Source organism: Mus caroli, unplaced genomic scaffold (assembly GCF_978045245.1).
Source record: "Mus caroli unplaced genomic scaffold, Mus_caroli_1 scaffold_13, whole genome shotgun sequence".
Classification (NCBI taxonomy): domain Eukaryota; kingdom Metazoa; phylum Chordata; class Mammalia; order Rodentia; family Muridae; genus Mus; species Mus caroli.
In genome coordinates this window covers 120,282,598-120,301,784 of record NW_028227268.1, presented here as the reverse complement: position 1 = coordinate 120,301,784, position 19,187 = coordinate 120,282,598, and the positions used below count along the sequence as shown (strand labels likewise).

The 19,187-nt window shown below is 45.7% G+C and overlaps 1 protein-coding gene across 7 annotated transcripts in view; it reads right to left on the bottom strand.

The window, feature by feature from the left end:
- The window catches only part of LOC110306231 (protein SFI1 homolog), a 75,477-nt gene extending 56,301 nt beyond the window's left edge, over positions 1-19,176 (bottom strand). For 4 of the 7 annotated variants that reach the window (XM_085829174.1, XM_085829175.1, XM_085829176.1 and 1 more), the window contains exons 1-4: positions 19,030-19,134; positions 14,454-14,569; positions 12,682-12,852; positions 11,677-11,748 (exon numbers count right to left, since the gene is read on the bottom strand). In XM_085829174.1, the coding sequence (XP_085685300.1) occupies positions 11,677-11,748; positions 12,682-12,852; positions 14,454-14,476 (266 nt within the window). In that variant the 5' untranslated portion in view covers positions 14,477-14,569; positions 19,030-19,134. Of the gene's footprint in view, positions 1-11,676; positions 11,749-12,681; positions 12,853-14,390; positions 14,570-19,029 lie in introns of those variants that run through there. The other 3 variants (XM_085829178.1, XM_085829179.1, XM_085829180.1) reach the window with 3 other exon arrangements.
- Between the last annotated feature and the right edge of the window lie 11 nt (positions 19,177-19,187).

Genomic DNA, 19,187 nt, shown 5'->3' with positions numbered 1-19,187 from the left:
CCTTCTCCCTGAGAAGAGCAGACAAGCCTGGGACCAGGCACGGGCACATGCAAACAAAATCCACCAAATAATGCCGCCACCACCCAGTTGGAGCTGAGGAAGTCCCTGACCAGGACACCCGAGGACATCCCTGCTAGGGATCAATGTATAACTTGCTCGTCTCTGCACAGCTACCCATAAAGCAGTAAATTTTGAAAACATCGTAGAGGCTATTCAGGTCAAAGACAAAAAAAAAGCCCATCTCAATCCCTGGACCACCTTATAAAGACCATCTTGGGCTGGTGAGATGGCTCAGTGGGTAAGAGCACCCGACTGCTCTTCCGAAGGTCCAGAGTTCAAATCCCAGCAACCACATGGTGGCTCACAACCATCCGTAACGAGATCTGGCGCCCTCTTCTGGAGTGTCTGAAGACAGCTACAGTGTACTTACATATAATAAATAAATAAATCTTTAAAAAAAAGACCATCTTACAATATACCAGTCTGCGGGCTGGTGAGATGGCTCAGTGGGTAAGAGCACCCGACTGCTCTTCCGAAGGTCCAGAGTTCAAATCCCAGCAACCACATGGTGGCTCACAACCATCCGTAACGAGATCTGGCGCCCTCTTCTGGAGTGTCTGAAGTCAGCTACAGTGTACTTACATATAATAAATAAATAAATCTTTAAAAAAAAAAAATATACCAGTCTGCACCCAGAAACCCCAGACAGAAAACAACGCCTTACGACCTACTTCTTCTTCTAGTTTTTCCTGATATTAGGGCCAAACTTAAACATCTAGAGACAGGATCCCTGACTCCACAGGCAGAAGTCTTAGGTAGTGGCCTCTGAGGCGCACCATGGGAGAGATGAAAAAGCCCCAAACCAAAACCACCACAAGCTAGTCTAGGCCTTTCCAGTGGCCACAGCAACAGGCTCCCTAGCTTTGCAAAGTCCCCGTTTCAAATGTGCTCAGGAGAGTCCCTGGACACAGGCCTTTGTAAACTGCCGGGACTATGTCCAAGATGCCACGCTGACTGACCCCATGTCCCTTGATGCATGAGGACATCAAGTCCAGATCACCCTTCAGCTGACCTCCTAGGTCTGGCCGTGGATGACTGAGGGGGCCCAGGCTCCCTCAGCCTCATCACTGCCATCTCCGACAAGCAGCCCCAGATAGATGTCACAATATCAGGGTGATTTATCTCTTTCCTTTTGGACATCAGGGCCACATATTCATTTCTGACAGAGTTTTAGGGACCCACCTCTCCTTGTTCCCCAATTATTGAGAAAGGTGGATGGCCTTACCTGCCTCGCCAAACCCCTTAGCTGTATCTTTAAGGTCATTCACCTTCCCCACTTCTTCCTGGAGGTACCAACTTGTCCCATCCTCCTGCTGGGAAGGGACCTACTACTCAGAGTGAGGGCCTCTGTTTATTTTGCTCCTCCCATCTGCTTGATCCCAAACCACACAATCTGACATAGCTTCTCCCTTGCAGCCTTCCAAATGCATCCCTGAGCATGAGACTCCCAAAAACCCTCCAGAGCAAAACATGGTCCTCCTCTCCCCGCCCAACCACAATATCCAAAAGCAAGATGTCACCTGGCTGCTCCTGGTTGCTGGGAAATTTTGTCTGTCTGTCTGTCTGGGTTTGCAGATGGGTCTTCGTTTTCTGGTATGTCAGTAAGTCTTGTGTCAAACTTGGGAGCCAAGTGAAAACAGGTCAGGCTCAGTCAAATGTATGAATGATGACAGCCATCGCATGCATGTTCTGTCTCCTGTGAGCATGTGAGCCTTCTGTGCTGTGTTTTTTGATTTTGTTCTTGCTTTCTCTGCTGCTGTCAGCTGCCAGCCACCACACTGCTAACACTGCTTGCTATGGCTGCTTTGATGGCCAGAGCTCAGAATTTATCTCTGGGATTTCTCATCACTTGTGGGAAGTGGGTGCGGCCGCAGGCCCCGTGAAACCCACTTGTTTACTGCCTTGCCCGAGCATGTGCAGTGAGGCTGCATGCGTGGGCTGCCTGCCAGGCTGGACTGTTCCTTGTGATCGGGACCTGTCAGCCTATCTGTGAATGACCTGAGCTCGTGCCTGGAGCATGTGTGAATTCTGATCGGATAAGGTGGGGTGGAGCTAGAAGGAGGTGAGTCGGCGCAAGTAGTAAAGAGGGTTTGTTTTAGCCCTTGCTATGAGTAGAAGTAGTAGTAAGAGAAGCTGTTGTAATAGGAGTTGTTTTAGCCCTTGCCCTAAGTAGAAGCGAGTAGTAGTAGAAGAAGAGGCTGCTGGGGAAAAGAGCTATAGGGGAAAAAGGCTGAAGTAAAGAAGCTGTTGTGTGAACCCGCCTTGGTGTCTGTGTCATTCTTGTCACCGTGGGCCTGAAACTGCAGAGACCGGAGACCGGGACAATCACTAGAGTCAGTTTATGAGAGCTAGGATTTAAAAACACTGCTTGTTTAATAAGGCATTAAAGCTATACTTCCATGCATTCATATATAAGAATGTACCTCTGGCTACAGCTGAACTTCTTACACCTGAATAACCTTCAGCTCACCTATACTGTCTTCTCTCCTCAACACCTGTCCCACCTGCTAACATACCAGGGTCTCCAAACACTCCCTTCCCGAGGATGCCACACTTACCTTCCAGCCATACATACCCATATCTCAACATTCCACACTGACTCAGGCTGCTGCCTTAAAGTGTGTACAATCATTTGTCTCTGCTGGCTTCTGCCACCCATCATATTTGGTTCCAGCTCTTCGGCCACTTCTTCCTTCCATCTGCGCTAACCATCTGCCTCTCCTCACCTGCTGGGTAAGTGTCATCTCTGGCTCCTAGAACCTGCTATGCCCTCCAAAGCTCCACTATGTAGGCAACTCCCCCCCCACACACACACCTCACTGGAACCAACCTCCATTTCCCTGTCTCTCCCCTCCCCTCCCCTCCCCTCCAAGAGCTACCTGCTAAGCCCCTCAGCTTCTTTAAGCTTAGAACTCTGCAACTTTGTCCCTCCTGTCTCTCAGCTCCCTCTTGGAAGTCTCCCAGTTTCTCTGTGCCCTCCTGTCTCATGTCTCTTAGCTCCCACTTGGAGCTTATAGAAACTCCCTCTGTGGAATTTGTTTTGCCACCTTTCCTCTCTTCCTCCACAGACTCAGATTTTATTAAAGCCCCACTCTGTCACCAGAAACAGCTTGGCCTCAGTACAGTTCAATACCCAAAAATGGCTGGGCATGGTGGCACACACCTTTAATCCCAGCACTCGGGAGGCAGAGGCAGGCAGATTTCTGAGTTCCAGGCTAGCCTGGTCTACAGAGTGAGTTCCAGGACCTATACAGAGAAATCCTGTCTGAGAAAAAAAAAAAAAAAAAAACCTGACATTCTCAGTTTTCAATGGTGACAACTTCTGCCACTGCACAAATGATCTGAAAATCATTTATATCTAAACTTGCTCTGCCCTCTTCTATTTCTTCCTATCTAGACCACCAATTCCTGAGCTTGCCAAAGAAACTCACCAGTCCCTGAGCACAAAAAAGCACCAATCCCTGAACAGGAAAACCCACTAATCTCTGAGCGCGCTGAAGCTCCTGAATTGAAATTTAATCATGAATTGAAATTCCACCAATCCTCACCCTGGAAAGCTCCAGCCCCCAAGAAATACCATATAAACCCTGGTCTCTGCTCCGCTCCCTGCTGCTTCTTACATGAGCAGAGTTTGGGGAACAAAAAAAGGGGGGGGCCTGGGGAGAGCCCTGGGGAACAGGGGTAAAGGAAAAGGAGCCTAATGTCTGACCAGAGTTCCTGTGCTCTGGACAGGCAGACGCAGGCGTTGGGGGGGGGGGGGGAGTGGGGGGTGGAAAAGGGGCAGCCCCCAACCGGGGACCCCCGGGCTACCTTGCTAAAACCACCAGGGTTATGGGAGAGAGGGAATGGGGGAAGAAGTTCCCAACACAGACCAGAGTGCGCAGCAGGCCTTGAAGGAGCAGAGAAGAGACTCTATGGTTTAAGAGCTTTATTATAGAAATGCAGGGGAAAGAGAGAAGGTAGAAAGGAGGAAGAGACAGACAGAGAGGAAGAGGAAAGTCTAGAGAGAAAGAGGAAAGAAGACAAAGAGAAAGGGAAGAGAAGAGAGAAGCGAGAGGTAGAGGAACAAAGAAGTGAGAGGGTAAGAGAGCGAGATGGGGGCTGAATACCCCTTTTTATGGTCTTCACTGTTGCTAGGTAACTGGGGAGGAGTTTAGCCTGAAGGTCAGAAACTTGGGCCATGCTTACCTGACTACTGACCATGCTTCTCTTGTGGGGGCTGTGGGAGGTGGTACCTTAAGCAGGGGATAGAGTTCCAGGAGCATGAGGGAACACCTACCATGTCATACAGGTGCATTATGATCATCGGGGTTCAGACCTCAGCTCGACTGGATACCAGTCTGCAATTCCCCACACACCTTCCTAGGTTTTTTCTTCCCAGTAAGTCTCTTGTGTGAGGTTTGCTGTGTGGTATTCCTTGGCTCCCGACTGCCAGGATGGCTCTTGGAGCAGAGCTACTACACTTGCATTGGGGAGAACTTCCTCTGCAACAGCAGCAGGAGCAGACCTAAGAGTTCTGCAGGGGAAGCCTTTCCTCTCAGAGCTGCAAAACTTACATGAAGCAGGGCATTGGTGGCACACGCCTTTAATACCAGCACTCGGGAGGCAGAGGCAGGCAGATTTCTGAGTTCGAGGCCAGCCTGGTCTACAAGAGTGAGTTCCAGGACAGCCAGGGCTACACAGAGAAACCCTGTCTCAAAAAACCAAAAAAAAAAAAAAAAAAAAAAAAAAACTTACATGAAGTACAAGTGACATCACTCATAGGATGGATTTTATGGTCTAGAAGCAATGCTGAAGATTTAGGGAAAAGGAGTCTGGGATAAACAAAGTATAAATTCCGGGGACAGATAGCAAAGGAGCGTGAGGTTGTAAACTACCTTTCCCAGCATTCCCGGAGGGCAGGTAACATCTTGAAGAGACAAGGCTGTGTACTTAACTTCTCCTAGCTTCTCTAGTGCTCATCTGTGTGCACAAGGATTTTTTGCCCTCTGCAACCATGCCCAGCTTATTTTTTTATTAAATTTGCTATACACACACACACACAATTTATTTACTTACTTTTACCCTTCAGGTCCTTTGTGTATATATTATGGCCTCCAGTTTGGTGTGTTTATGGGATTCCTGAGTGTGCGAATGAGCAGGTCTCTGACTCTTGTGCCTTCTCTTGGGCTTTTTTCCAATTCTGATGTGTTCATATTTGTTTTATCCTATTAAATTTTATTTTATTTATTATTATCCCAGAAGCCTGTTTGTTCTCCAGTGAACAGAAACAGGGCTGGATCCAGGAGAGAGGGAGGTGGGGAGGAACTGGGAGGAAAACCTGTTGGCTCCTGAAACTAAATGCTGGCAGATTCCCTTTGTAAACTTGGTAGACCCTCAAAGCATATAGGTGGCCAGCAGACAGACTCACCACCACCAACTGAGGTACTCTAGAAACCAGGCGCCATCCAGAGACTTCCCTAACAGCTTCAATGGCAATTTTCTAAGGGGCTGTAACAGCCCTCCTCAAGGCAAGGAAAGTGGCTACACCCACACACACAAACCCCCACCCCATCCCCTGCTTTCCAGTCTTTCCTAACAGCACCAAAGGCTGTTTTCTAAGGGCTATAATGGCTGTTCCCAGCCCCAAGTTGGGAGAGTGGCCAGGTCCCACCGAAAATATCCCACCGATCCTATGCCTTTATTCTCAGCACTCTGGAGGCAGAGGCAGGGGGATCTCTGGGTTCAAAGACATTCTGGTCTATATGGTGAGTTGCAGGATAGCCAGGACTGTCTCAAAAAAAAAAAAAACTTCAGTCAAATGGCACACGGTTGTTGTTTCTATGAGGGCAGAGGCAAGGGTAATAAGGAGGCACAGAAAAACCCTTAGGTAAAGAAGAATAATCAAAATGATTACTATATGGTCTCTGTGTTAGTTAGGGTTTTACTGCTGTGAACAGACACCATGACCAAGGCAACTCTTATAAAAACAACATTTAATTGGGGCTGGCTTACAGGTTCAGAGGTTCAGTCCATTATCATCAAGGTGGGAGCATGGCAGCATCCAGGCAGGCATGGTGCAGGAGGAGCTGAGAGTTCTATGTCTTCATCCAAAGGCTGCTAGTGGAAGACTGACTCCTAGGCAACTAGGGTGAGGATCTTAAGCCCACACCCACAAAGGCACACCCATTCCAACCAGGTCACACCTCCAAATGGTGCCACTCCCTGGCCCAAGAATATACAAACCATCACAGTCTCTAAAATATAGTGTCCTTTTTTTTTACATCTTACTTATTTTTTTGAGACAAGGTTTCCCTCTGTACCCTAGGCTAAACTCTAGATACCCTCCTGTGTCAGCACACCAACTGCTATGATTATAGATGCCCATCCAATATGGCTATATTTTATACATTTCCAGTACCCGTTCCTTAGAATCCATGTACAACAAGTCTATATAGACCCTATACATACACATGAGTGTGTGTAAGCACACGTGATGTTTACCCCCATATGTAGCAAAATCTCCAGAATCCTCAACTGGTTCACAGGATGTTGTTATTTCCTACCCCCTATGCTTCTGCACTGTTTAACATTTAAAGACATATTTGTTTATAATCTAGAGGTTTTTTAATAGAGAAGGATCATGTGACTAAACATGGTAGAGCAAAGACATCTACTCCCTTGCCTTCCAAACTTTCCATTAAATTAACAGAAAATACATGGAAAAACTCCTACATTCTCAAGCACAGAGAAAAGGCAGATGAGAGGTGGCAAGCTTAGGCAATGAGTAACACCTGAGTCACCAGACTGGAGACTTGAAAAGTGCCACAGACACTAAAAAGGCATGGAGATGAGAGGCACAGGACATGGGGAGCCCTAGCAAGACTTATAGACAAGAAGTGGTTCAGCCACAGGACCTGTTTCAGACTCTTAGATTTCCCTGTGCAGAGGCTGAGCCAGAGGAGCACAGGGCTTTGGAACACACAGCAAAGCTTTCCAGACCCCCAAAATCAGAGTAGACGTAATAGAAAGTAAAACCCACAGTCCACTCTCCTGCCTGTGGCCAGACTTGGACTCCTCTCCTCTGTAGAAAAGAGGTCGACTAAAGGAAGAAGCCTTCAAGCCTTCCTTCAGAGATACTGTCCTAGCCCAGGCTCTGTCGTGTGATGGGACACTGACCAAAGCTAACTTGGTTTGGAAAGGGGTTTTTTGGCTTCTAGGTTACAGTCCATCATCATGGGATATCTGTATAAACTGCCACCATGACCACTCCATGGTGTGGGAAGGTTTTATTGTAGATAGGAGAGGGAAAACAGCCAGAAGCATCTGGAAAGTCCAGAGCAGGGAGAGAAAGTAGACTGCACATTGCCAGCACACTGGATGTGGCTGGCTAGGGCTGTCTGTGAGACAAGGAAGAATCCAGGCAATAGAGAATAAGAAAGCACAGCAGGAGCTGAGCCTAGAGAGAGAACAGTGGGAATAAAATAGTGAGGGTTATCATGATGAATTCCTAGGGGAAGGAAAGGCTTTGAGATGTATAACAAGTACTCATGAGGAGAGACTGGGGGAGCCTGGAAGCTAGCACAGCCTTCATATACTGACAGGTGCCACAGGTATCTGCTAACTCGAGACCCATATGGCCCTTCCACCAGAGGTAAGCGAAATGACTCCTTCTGGCAGATGGAACGGCTCTGAAAGCTCTTCAGGAACTTGGCTTTTATCTAATTGCCATTAATCCTCCTAGAGTCCAGGTTAAGCTCATTTCTGGACATTTAAACTGCCTTTTACAGTTTCCTTTGGACCTGAAAAGCCAAGGCTGGAACTCAAGAAAGAAACTTGGAAGCAAACACTGAAGCAGGGGCCAATGAGGAATACTGCTTACCGGCTTGCTGCTTACTGGCTTGCTGCTTACCGGCTTGCTGCTTACCGGCTTGCTGCTTACCGGCTTGCTGCTTACCGGCTTGCTCAGCTACCTTTCTTATATAGCCCAGGTCTACAGGCCTAGGAATGGCAACATCTACAGTGGGCTTGGCCCTACCCTACACCAATTAGAAATTAAGAAAATGTCCCACAGAGATACCTACAGATCAATCTGATGGAGGCACTTCCTCAATTAAACTTCTTATCCTGTGTGTGTCTAGTTTTGTCAGATTGACAATCAAAGCCTAACCAGAGGCAGGAGAGATGGTTCAGCAGCTAAGAGCACTGGCTACTCTTCCAAAGACATAGGTTCAGTTCCCAGCACCCACACAGTGGCTTACAACCACCCACAGTTCTAGATCCAGGAAATCAGATGCCTTCTTCTAAACTTCAAGAGCACCAGTCACCCACAAGGTGTACATGCATACATGTAGGCAAAGCACATACACGTAAAATAAAAAGAAAATTTAAAACACAACAAAAACCAATTAACCAGCACAGATACTGACTGGAGATTCTGCCACAGGGCATCTGCTTTTCCCCCCAGAAATCCTTGATTCATATATACTTCACCCCCTCCCCCCACACACAAACCTAAAACCTTCTAAAAGCAGATTTTTGATACCCCCTTTCTTTTTTTTTTTTTTTTTTTTTTTGAGACAGGGTTTCTCTGTGTAGCCCTGGCTGTCCTGGAATTCACTTTGTAGATCAGGCTGGCCTCGAACTCAGAAATCCGTCTGCCTCTACCTCCCAAGTGCTGGGATTAAAGGTGAATACCACCACCGCCCGGCTTGATGCCTCTTAAACACAGACAATTTCCAGGGAGCCAAGTAAGAACACATACACACACACACACACACACACACACACACACAAAGCTACAAGGATGCGATGGAGGTTTTTTGCTTTGGTTTCTAGTTATTTTTATTTTATGTATATGAGAGCTTTATCTGCCTGTTCCTATGTGCACTATGCTCACAGCTGGTGGAGGGTGGGAGAAGAGGGCATCAGATACCCTAGAACTTAAGTTATAAGAACTCAGAGGTCTGCCTGCCTCTGCCTCTGCCTCTGTCTCTGCCTCCTGATTGCTGAGATTAAAGGTGTGTTTAAGGAACATTCACAAAATATGGAGGCACTCATGGAAATTAAATTTATGACCTTTTTCTAGAAATAAAAAATAAATCACTAAGATACGAAAAAACAGCCGGATAGTGGTGGTACATGCCTTTAATCCCAGCGCTCGGGAGGCAGAGGCCGAGGCCAGCCCAGTGTACAGAGTGAGTTCCAGGACAGCCAGGGATACACAGAGAAACCCTGTCTCTAAAAAAATAAAATAAAAAAGATACAAAAACAAAGGGTCAGTTAGATTGAAGAACTACAGTAGATGCCACCACTACTGCTGCTGCTTTCTTTGAACAGGAATTCAAAGTATGTTTGCTTGACTGGCTGTAGGCAGATCTCCCTGACTGAGTCTCCTGAGGTGCTGGAGGGAAAGGCCATCCCACCACAGCTGGGGGAATCTGGCTTTGCTTTTTACTGAAAGCAACTGAAGACTGACCAGAATGACATGTGTGATGTCTTCAACCATCTACTAAGCAGAGACTGACAAAAAAGACTGGAAAAGAGTGAGTCGTTTCCTTGGGTCAGGTGCTTCTGAGAAGCTGGATTCTCTGTACACGGGAAGTTAGATCAGATCAGCATGATCTGGCATCTGACATCTTTTTTTTTAACTTTTTATTAAATATTTTCTTCATTTACATTTGAAATGCTATCCCAAAAGTCCCCTATACCCTCCCCCCTCCCCGCCTTGCTCCCCTACCCACCCACTCCCACTTCTTGGCCCTGGCATTCCCCTGTACTGGGGCATATAAAGTTTGCAAGACCAAGGGGCCTCTCTTCCCAATGATGGCCGACTAGACCGGCATCTGACATCTTAAACCAGCAGAGCAGAACAGAATGGATCAAGGATGATTCCCAGGTTTTTAACTTAAGCATCCAGAGGGCTGAGAACTGGTTCATGCAAATTGGAGGGATGAGAGCGTGAACACTCTCAGGGAGGATTGTTGGAGATACTTTCATTCTGAAGCCAAGCCTAGTGATGTTCTAAATCCCAGCACTTGTGAGGCAGAGGCAGCTAGATCTCTGAGTTCAAGTCCAGCCTGGTCTACAAAGTTCCAGGCCAACCAAGGCCACACAGTGAAACCCTGTCATGAACAAATTGTGGACTTTCTAAGTGTGTACTCAATGAAACTGTCATATTTGTGAAGCAAGTGTTGGGCCATAGGTTTGGGCTGAGGATATGCACTGGGAATCACCAGAGGGCCACAGTTAGGAAGTACACAGTAGTACAAAGCTGTCAGGTAGTTCAGTGAAGAACCAATTAAGAAGGGTTAGAAGGAGCAAAGAGACAGGAGAGAAGCCATCAGACAAAAGTGATCCAGAAACTGGGAAAGAAAGGACTCCTGGGAGACATAACGATGGCACTATAGTCTTGATAAGTGCCCTACACACACTCGTCACTGAGGCGGCTAGGAAATACATGGAATCGCACCCATGACTCCTTCTTCTCTGTGTTGTAGCTAAACTAACGCAACCAAAAGTTACAGCAGAGGGTAGTGGCTATCTTTACGGATCCTAACACGTATACCGATGTGTATGGGATGAGGAGGAATAGTGTACAGCATGGGGATTTGTTCTTCACTGAAACCCCTTGGCCAATACCAACATTTCCACGAGGTGCTGCCCTCTACAAAGGCAACCTGTCAGGCTCAGCAATCCCCTGTGTGAGCACATGTGTTTCCCCTGGGTTGGTTCTTTCTCTTCCAAAGAGGTCACAGGGCTTTGGTTTCCTTCACAGCCCCATCAAGATATTGAATATGTATGAAATTCTCATTCCAATATAAGGCTATATATATGAGGGACTGTTCTTACCTGGTAGTTTTAGTAAGAGGCAGGGGAGGAATCTAACACACTTAGCACAATGACAGTCATGCTGAGGCTTACTGTAAAACAAAACCCTGGGGCTTAAAAGGTGGGTCAGCAGTTTAAAGCAGGGACTGCTCTTGGCAGTGGACCCACCCTGCAGGGTACACAGGCTCCTGTCCTGTATGTCCAGCTCCAGGAGATCTGACCTCCTCTTCTGAGTACTGAAGCCTTCTACTTTCACATACCCACACTATACATGTAATTTTAAAATAACAAAGTGCAGAGCCTCATGGTGCACACCTTTATTCCTGACATTCTGAGCTAGGGGCCAGCCTTCTTCTACATAGTGAGTTCCAGCCCAACTAAAATTACAAAGTTAAGATCCTGTCTTTAAAAAAAGGTGGGGGAGGATGGCTGGAGAGATGGTTCAGTGGTTAAGAGCACTGACTGCTCTTCCAAAGGTCCTGAGTTCAAATTCCAGCAACCATATCTGATGCCTTCTTCTGGTGTGTCTGAAGACAGACAGTGTATTCACATACATAAAACAAATAAATTTTTTTTTTTTTCTTGAGACAGGGTTTCTCTGTGTAGCTTTGGCTGTCCCAGAACTAGCTCTATAGACCAGGCTGTCTTCAAACTCATAGATCTGACTGCCTCTGCCTCTGAAATGCTGGGATTAAAGGCGCGCACCATCACCACCACCTGGTGGGAGAGGGGAGAAATTTTTTAAATAGAAAAAAATGAACAGAAGCAGCTCAGCAGCAGCACAGATCCAAGCATCCAAGCTAGTACCTGGCTCTAGAGGGAGTCACTCTTCCAAACGTCACTCGAATCCACAAATACAGGAACTTTCTGGCCACACACCTAAAAAAAAAGAAAAGAAAAGAAAAGAAAGAAAGGACACACACCCTTTAAACTCTATCTCGCTAACAGAAGTTTTCTGGAAAGAGAGGGAACCTTTAAGGTGTCAAGTAGAGGAACCATCTTCTGAATTAAAAGATAATGTCATAGTTAATGTTGCACTAAACAGAAAATGGAGAGGACAGGTTTATAAAACTGGGCAGTGGTTTAAAAAAGCTGGGCAGTGGTGATAGAGCCCTTTAGCCCCAGCACTCAGGAGGCACAGAAAGGCCAGCATGATTCCAGGACAGCCATGACTACACAGAGAAACCCTATCTTGAAAAGCAAAACAAAACAAACAAAACCTAAGATCAAGCAAACTGTTTTTAAACCCTTTCTTTTTGAGTTCAAGGTTTTGCTTTATATATAGCTCAAGCTGCTGGAAGTCACAGAAACCCATCACTGCCTCCTCAAGTGCTGGGATTAAAAACATGTGCCATTTCACCTGACTCACAAGTCTAGGGAACAAAACAAACGTATAAATAAGGTTAATTCTGGACTTTATCCACTTTCTACAGTACAGTCATGTTTCCCCATCCATTCCTGTATGGGCGTGTGCACACACACACACAGGAGAATCGAACACAAAGCTTCTTGCAGTTTAAGCAGGTATTCTGGCATTGACTTGCAAAACCAGCCACTTTATAATTATTCCTTTAAAGACAGGCATTGCTGTAGTAAAATTCTGGTCTATAAGACTCAAAGGTTCTAGTAAATTGAGCTCTGCACAGTTTAACATGCACCAAGAATACCTTGGGGACTTTTCTGTGCCTGACCAGCTTAAACCTGGGGATCTGGAGGTTAGAGCTAGCAGTGGCAGAACTCAACCTGAGAGCATATACACATTATCTTTTTAATCCCATTTTGACTAAGAAGGGGAAAGAATGACAGTCTCACCTAATTCGAAGTTCTTGTAATCGGTACCGAGTCCAGTTTTGTGAGGCATGATAGTATATGGAGTGGCAGCTTCTAAATGGCTCCCTCTGGATCCCAGAGAAGGCAGAAGACCTTTTGAGGGGCAGGGCCTTTGGAGAACAAGGTTTCTTAACCACACCATCCCTAAAAGATCTTACATTTGAGCAAGCAGAGAGGAAAAGAGAAAAAAAAATCTTTTCATTCAATATAACTACATCTTAACAAAGCTATATTGTCACACCCATGGAGACCAAGGCTAACTAAGCCCCAAATAGAAAGCAGCCTGACCTCTAACAGAAACAGCAGCAACCAGCACCTCAGGGTCAGCTCTAAGTGGGAGCTAGAGAACTGAAGGTGGGATCTTCAGGCCTAGAATGGTCTTTTTGGTTTTGGAGACAGGGTTTCTTTATGCATCCTTGGTTGTTTGTCCTAGAACTCACTCTGTAGACCAGGTTGACTTTGAACTCAGAGATTCACCTGCCTCTGCCTCCTGAGTACTGAGGTGAAAGGTGTGTGCTACCACTATCAAGCAAATCTAGTATGTTATTTAACTAGTTTTTATTCTATTATAAAGGGGATCATTTATAAAGTACAAACAAGTTCCTAAGTAGAAACGCAGAGGACCTGGGTTACAGTCCCAGCAGCCACATGGCAGCTCAAAACCATTTGTAACTCAGGTTAGGGGACCTGATACCTCTACCCTCCAGAAGTCCCAGACATGCACCAATACACAGACATATATGCCAGGCAAAACACCTAGACACATAAAAATAAAAACTTTAGCTGGGTGGTGTTGGCTCACACCTTTAACCTCAGCACTTCAGAGGCAGAGGCAGGTAGATCTCTAAGTTCAAGGTCAGCCTAGTCTATATAATGAGTTCTAGGACAGCCAGAATTATACAGAGAAACTGTCCTGAAAAATCAAAATAAATAATGATAGTAATAATTGTTTATATGAAAGTCTTAGGGAACTGGAGTGATACCTCAGTGCTTATATAAGCTTGCTGCTCTCATGAAGACCAGAATTCAGGTCCGAGAACACATATCCAGTAGCTCACAAACCCCTGTCAACTCTAGCTCCAAGAGATCCAATGCCCTGTGACCTCTGTAGGCTGTGTAGGAGGGTGGATGGGCAGGGGATGAGGCAGGAGGGCAAGGGAGTACACACACAAAAGAAAATATTCAAAACAAAAATTTAAATATTAGCTACTTAAACAAGAAAATAATCACAGAAAAATCTTTTTTTTTTTTTCAGACCAGATCTCATATAGTCCAGACTGGCCTTGACTTCCTAATGCTCCAGGTTTCACCTAAGCACTGGAATGAACTCTACATGGGTCTCAAAAAGCCTTTTCTAAAATTTTTTTAGAAAAAAATTTCAGATAACATGACTTTAATATCAATATAAAACCTTATGATTGATTGATTGATTGCTTTTTTGTTTGGTTGGTTTCTGTTGTTGTTGTTGTTTTTGTTTGGTTGGGTTTTTTTTGAAACAGGCTTTTCTGTGTAGCCCTGGCTGTCCTGGAACTCACTCTGTAGACCACACTAGCCATGGACTCAAAGTTCTGCCTGTTGCTGCCTCCTGAGTGCTGGCATTAAAGGTGTGCAGCACCACCTCCTGGGCTGAAAACCCATACTTTTAACCAAACACTGAATTTCCCACACTACCCAGGTGTGGTGCCACATGCCTGTGATTCCAGAAGTTGAGCCATAAACCTCAGCTGTCATTTTTGCCCTGTTCCATCATATACCTGGAACCAATCTTCTTCTCCATTCTTTCCTCTTGATGGAAATTCAACCAGTGGTTGATATGTATTTTTGTGACTAGATTATTGATGAACCAAAGCCTTTTAACTTCCTCTTGTAACTGCAAGAAAGAAAGAAAATAGAGTGAGTTGCTTGCACACTCCTGGAGGCCACACTTCTAAATAGCTGCCTGCCAGCTCTGGAGCTGAGGTCCCTGCCCCCTCTACTTCTTAATTCAATACTAATTAAACATGGGAGGGCTCTCTCTGTCCTTGATGAGGCTTCTATTGCTGTGATGAAACACCATGATGAAAGCAGCTTGGTGGGCTGGTGAGATGACTCAGTGGGTAAGAGCACCCGACTGCTCTTCCGAAGGTCCAGAGTTCAAATCCCAGCAACCACATGGTGGCTCACAACCATCTGTAATGAGATCTGACTCCCTCTTCTGGTGTGTCTGAAGACAACTACAGTGTACTTACATATAATAAATAAATAAATCTTAAAAAAAAAAAAAAGAAAAAGAAAAAGAAAAAAGCAGCTTGGTAAGGAAAGGGTCTACTTGGTTTATACTTCCCTAATGTTAGAACCTAGGCAAAATGTTATGGCCATTTTACCTAGGAAGGTCTATGTAAAATGTTAAGGCCTAGGTTACTTTGATAGCCTGACACTATAAGGAAACTTGCTCATATGTTCGTGCTGTTACTAGGAAACTTTCTAATGCCAAAATTGATTACATATTTGGTGCCCCCTAGAAATCAATCACAATAGAAGTCAGTAGAACTGTTTTGTATCCAGCTTGGACCGGAACCAACCACCCAACAGCACTTCCTGCACCTATGTATAAGCCTTTGTAGTATAAGCTGCCCCTGGGATAGACCCCAACATAAGAGAGACACTTGCACCAATATAAGAAGAAACTATTTGAAATAAGACTTCCACTTTGAATAGTGGCCTAATAAAGTTTAAATTCCCAAGAAGTCCCTGGGATCTAACATCCTACTTGACAGAAAGAGACATATAAGTGGGTAATTGACTTCCTGGTTGGCAAGTTAAGATATGAATGTTAGACAAGTTCCATTGTGGTAGACAAGTTAAGACATGAATGTTAGACAAGGCAAGTACCCTTGCCACAGTAGAGTACCCCAATTAATGGGAGCAGGATAAGTATACAACAAAGATATGTTCCTAAGGAATTCCCCTATCCCTAAGTCCAGATTGGTGGAATAACTTGACACAAATGTTTATGGATTTTGAAATTTAAAACCCTATAGAATCTTAACTCAATATCTTGGTTTAGTTCCCAAATCTGGACCATGGCCCTGGTCGACTAGTCCAGTGGTGTATGTTCAAGAAACTATCTGTCTGACTAAGATCAGTTTTGTGGGGTGATTCTTGAACCCCAACAATACCAGTTTATCACTGAAGGAAGTAATGGTAGGAACTCAAACAGGGTAGGAATCTGGAGGCAGGAACTGATACAGAGGCCATAGAGGGGTGCTGCTTACTCTATATGGCTTACTCAGTCATCTTTCTTATAAACCCAGGACCACCAACCAAGGATGACACCACCCACAATGGGCTAGGCGCTCCCTAATCAATCACTTATTAAGAAAATGCCCTACAGCTGGATCTTATATAGCCATATTTTCAACTGAGATTCCCACTCTTCAGATAACTCTTTAGCTTGTGACCTATTGACTTAAAAGTAGCCAAGACACTTACTTTACTCTTTCTAATTTGTATTCTTTTTTTTTTTTTTTTTGGTTTTTCGAGACAGGGTTTCTCTTTATAGCTCTGGCTGTCCTGGAGCTCACTTTGTAGACCAGGCTGGCCTCGAACTCAGAAATCCGCCTGCCTCTGCCTCCCGAGTGCTGGGACTAAAGGCGTGCGCCACCACGCCCGGCTCTAATTTGTATTCTTAAAAAGTTACTTCTAAGAATACAAATTAGAAAGAATAAAGTAAGGGTCTACTTCTAGGGCCAGGCAGTGGTGGCCCACGCCTTTAATCCCAGTACTTGGGAGGCAGAGGCAGGAGGATTTGTGAGTTCGCCTCAAGGCCAGCCTGGTGAAACCTAGAGTGAGTTCCAGGACAGCCAGGGCTACACAGAGAAATCTTGTCTCAAAAAAAAAAAAAAACCAAAAACAAAAACAAAAAAAAGTTCCTTCTAGCCAGGTGTGGTGGCACATGCCTCTAATCCCAGCACTTGGGAGGCAGAATGACTGTGATACACTTACAATGATACTCTAAAAAATTCATGGCACCATCATAATTAAGGCCACACAGTTCAATGAAACAAGTAACAAATTAACCATGAAAAATCTCATCCTTGCAAGGCGAAGTTTTTACTGATATATAATCTGCATTTAAGGCTGGAGATGGTTTAACTGTGCTTTTCCACCACAAAAAAAGCTCTAGGTTCAGTCATCAGCCCTGAATAGAACTGGGCACGGTGCCACACACTGGTAATCCCAGAGACAGGAGGATCTCTGCAAGCGTTTCTCTTTCTTAAGATTTATGTATTCTGGAGCTGGAGAGATGGCTCAACAGTAAAGACCACTGATTGCTCCTTCAGAGATTCTGAGTTCAGTTCCCAGCAACCACATGGTGGCTCACAACCATCTGTAATGGGATTCAATACCCTCTTCTGGTGTGTCTGAAGACAGTGACAGTGTACTCACATATATAAAAGAAATAAATCTTTTTTAAAAATTTAAGAATTGCCGGGCGTGGTGGCGCACGCCTTTAGTCCCAGCACTCGGGAGACAGAGGCAGGCGGATTTCTGAGTTCGAGGCCAGCCTGGTCTACAAAGTGAGCTCCAGGACAGCCAGAGCTACACAGAGAAACCCTGTCTCGAAAAACCAAAAAAAAAAAAAAAAAAAAAATTTAAGAATTATGTATTCTGTGTATGTATAGAAGTGCTTTGTCTACATGTGTGTACGAGTACCACATGAGTACATAGTTTCCTTGGAGGTCAAAAGAAGGAATCAGATTCCATGGAACTGGCGATATGAGCTTGATTTTTTAATTCATTTTGGCCATATGTCTAGAAGCCTTTATACTCTTGTCAAAGTTTTCAAGACTCATCCCATATGGAGTCCTGACCTACAGTTTGAAAAGCTGAGATCAGGGCTGGAGAAATACCCCAGCAGTTAATAACAGTACATGATATTCTAGCAGAGAAATTAAGTTTGGTTCCTACCACCCACAACCTGTGGTTTCCAACCTCCTTTAACTACAGTTCCAAGGAATCCAATAAGAGATCGATCCAACACTCGTGGCTCCAAGAGCACCTGTACAAATGCACATGTACCCCCACAAACACATAACTAAACACAATAAAAGTAAATCTTTGTTGGGCGGGGGAGGATAGGGGCTGAAGCGATGGCTCAGCTGTTGAGAACGAATCAGATTCGGCTGACCGCTTTTCCAAAGTACCCAGATTAAGTTCCCAGGACCCAGGGGTGGCTCACAATCACCTGGAACTCCAGTTCTGGGGTTCCAATGCCCCCGTCTGACCTCTCCATTTGGGCTTCTGAGGGCAACAGGCAAGCACAAGGTACCCAGACACCCATCCAGGCAAAACAGCCACACACATAAATCTTTTTTTTTTTTAATGTTTTAAATAATCATGAATTGGAAGTTAGCCTGGGTTCTGAGGCCAGTGCGAGCTAGCTTGTGTTATAGAGACGCCAGAAATGGAGCCCAAAGCCTTCAGGACACCAGACAATCAGTCTACCTATGAGCTGGCATTTTAGGTGTGTTGTGAGCCACCAGAGGTGGACACTGGGATTCCAACTGGTATTCTCTCAAAAAGGAGTAAGGGTTTCTTAAGCGTTGAGCCATCTCTCTGGCTCCTTTAATAAATCATCTTTTTAAAAATATTTAATATTAATTTTTAAAGCATGATAACTTCAAATTACTTGATAATTACCAAGCAATCTAAAGCTTAGGGACTACAATTAAGACAGCATTTACAGCACGGGTTGCACACGTTTTTCCGAAGCACTTTTTATGAACGACCCCACTCTAAGAACAGGCACCTCAGCTGGTGCTTATTGTCATTTTCCAGGCTGATGCTCAAGGCCATCAGCTAACAGGTGGCAAAGGTGCCACTTGCGTTCAAACCTCGATACACCTTCAGGAACTACACCAGAAAAGGTTCCATGGTACAAATGCAACGTGAGCTCAGCTCCCTGCTTGGTCACTTGGTACACAACCAGCCCTACGCCCCGCCACAGCCCTGAATCGAACGTGGATCTGCGCAGACTAGTAAGCGGAGCACAAGCTGGAGAATCACCCAGCGGAGCTCTCCACCAGGGGGAGAAGGATGCACAGACCCTGCAGAAACAGCGCGAGTGCAGCCGTGACTGCGAGCGACCTTACCCACGCCCTGCTCGCACTTCCACGCATGAACCAGAGCCTTGTGGGTAGGCAGCATCTCCTGCACTGCTACAGAAGAAAGCGGAAGCCCCCGACCAAGCCGTTCCAGGACAAAGTTCCTAGGCACGCGCGCTCTGCCAACTTCAAAGCACAAGGGCGAGCCAGTCAAAAGCTGGAGGCGCTAGGCCCAGCCTCGTACCTGAGGGAGGCGACTCCTCAGCAGACGCCAGACAGAGGTTGTAGCAAAGGCCCCCAGCCCGGAGTTTCGGGCCTGCGCCGACGGCGGCTCCGCCCCCGTCTCCACGGCAACGCGGCCCGCGCCGGAAGCTGCTCTGTCGCGCTTGGTGCGCGCTGTCT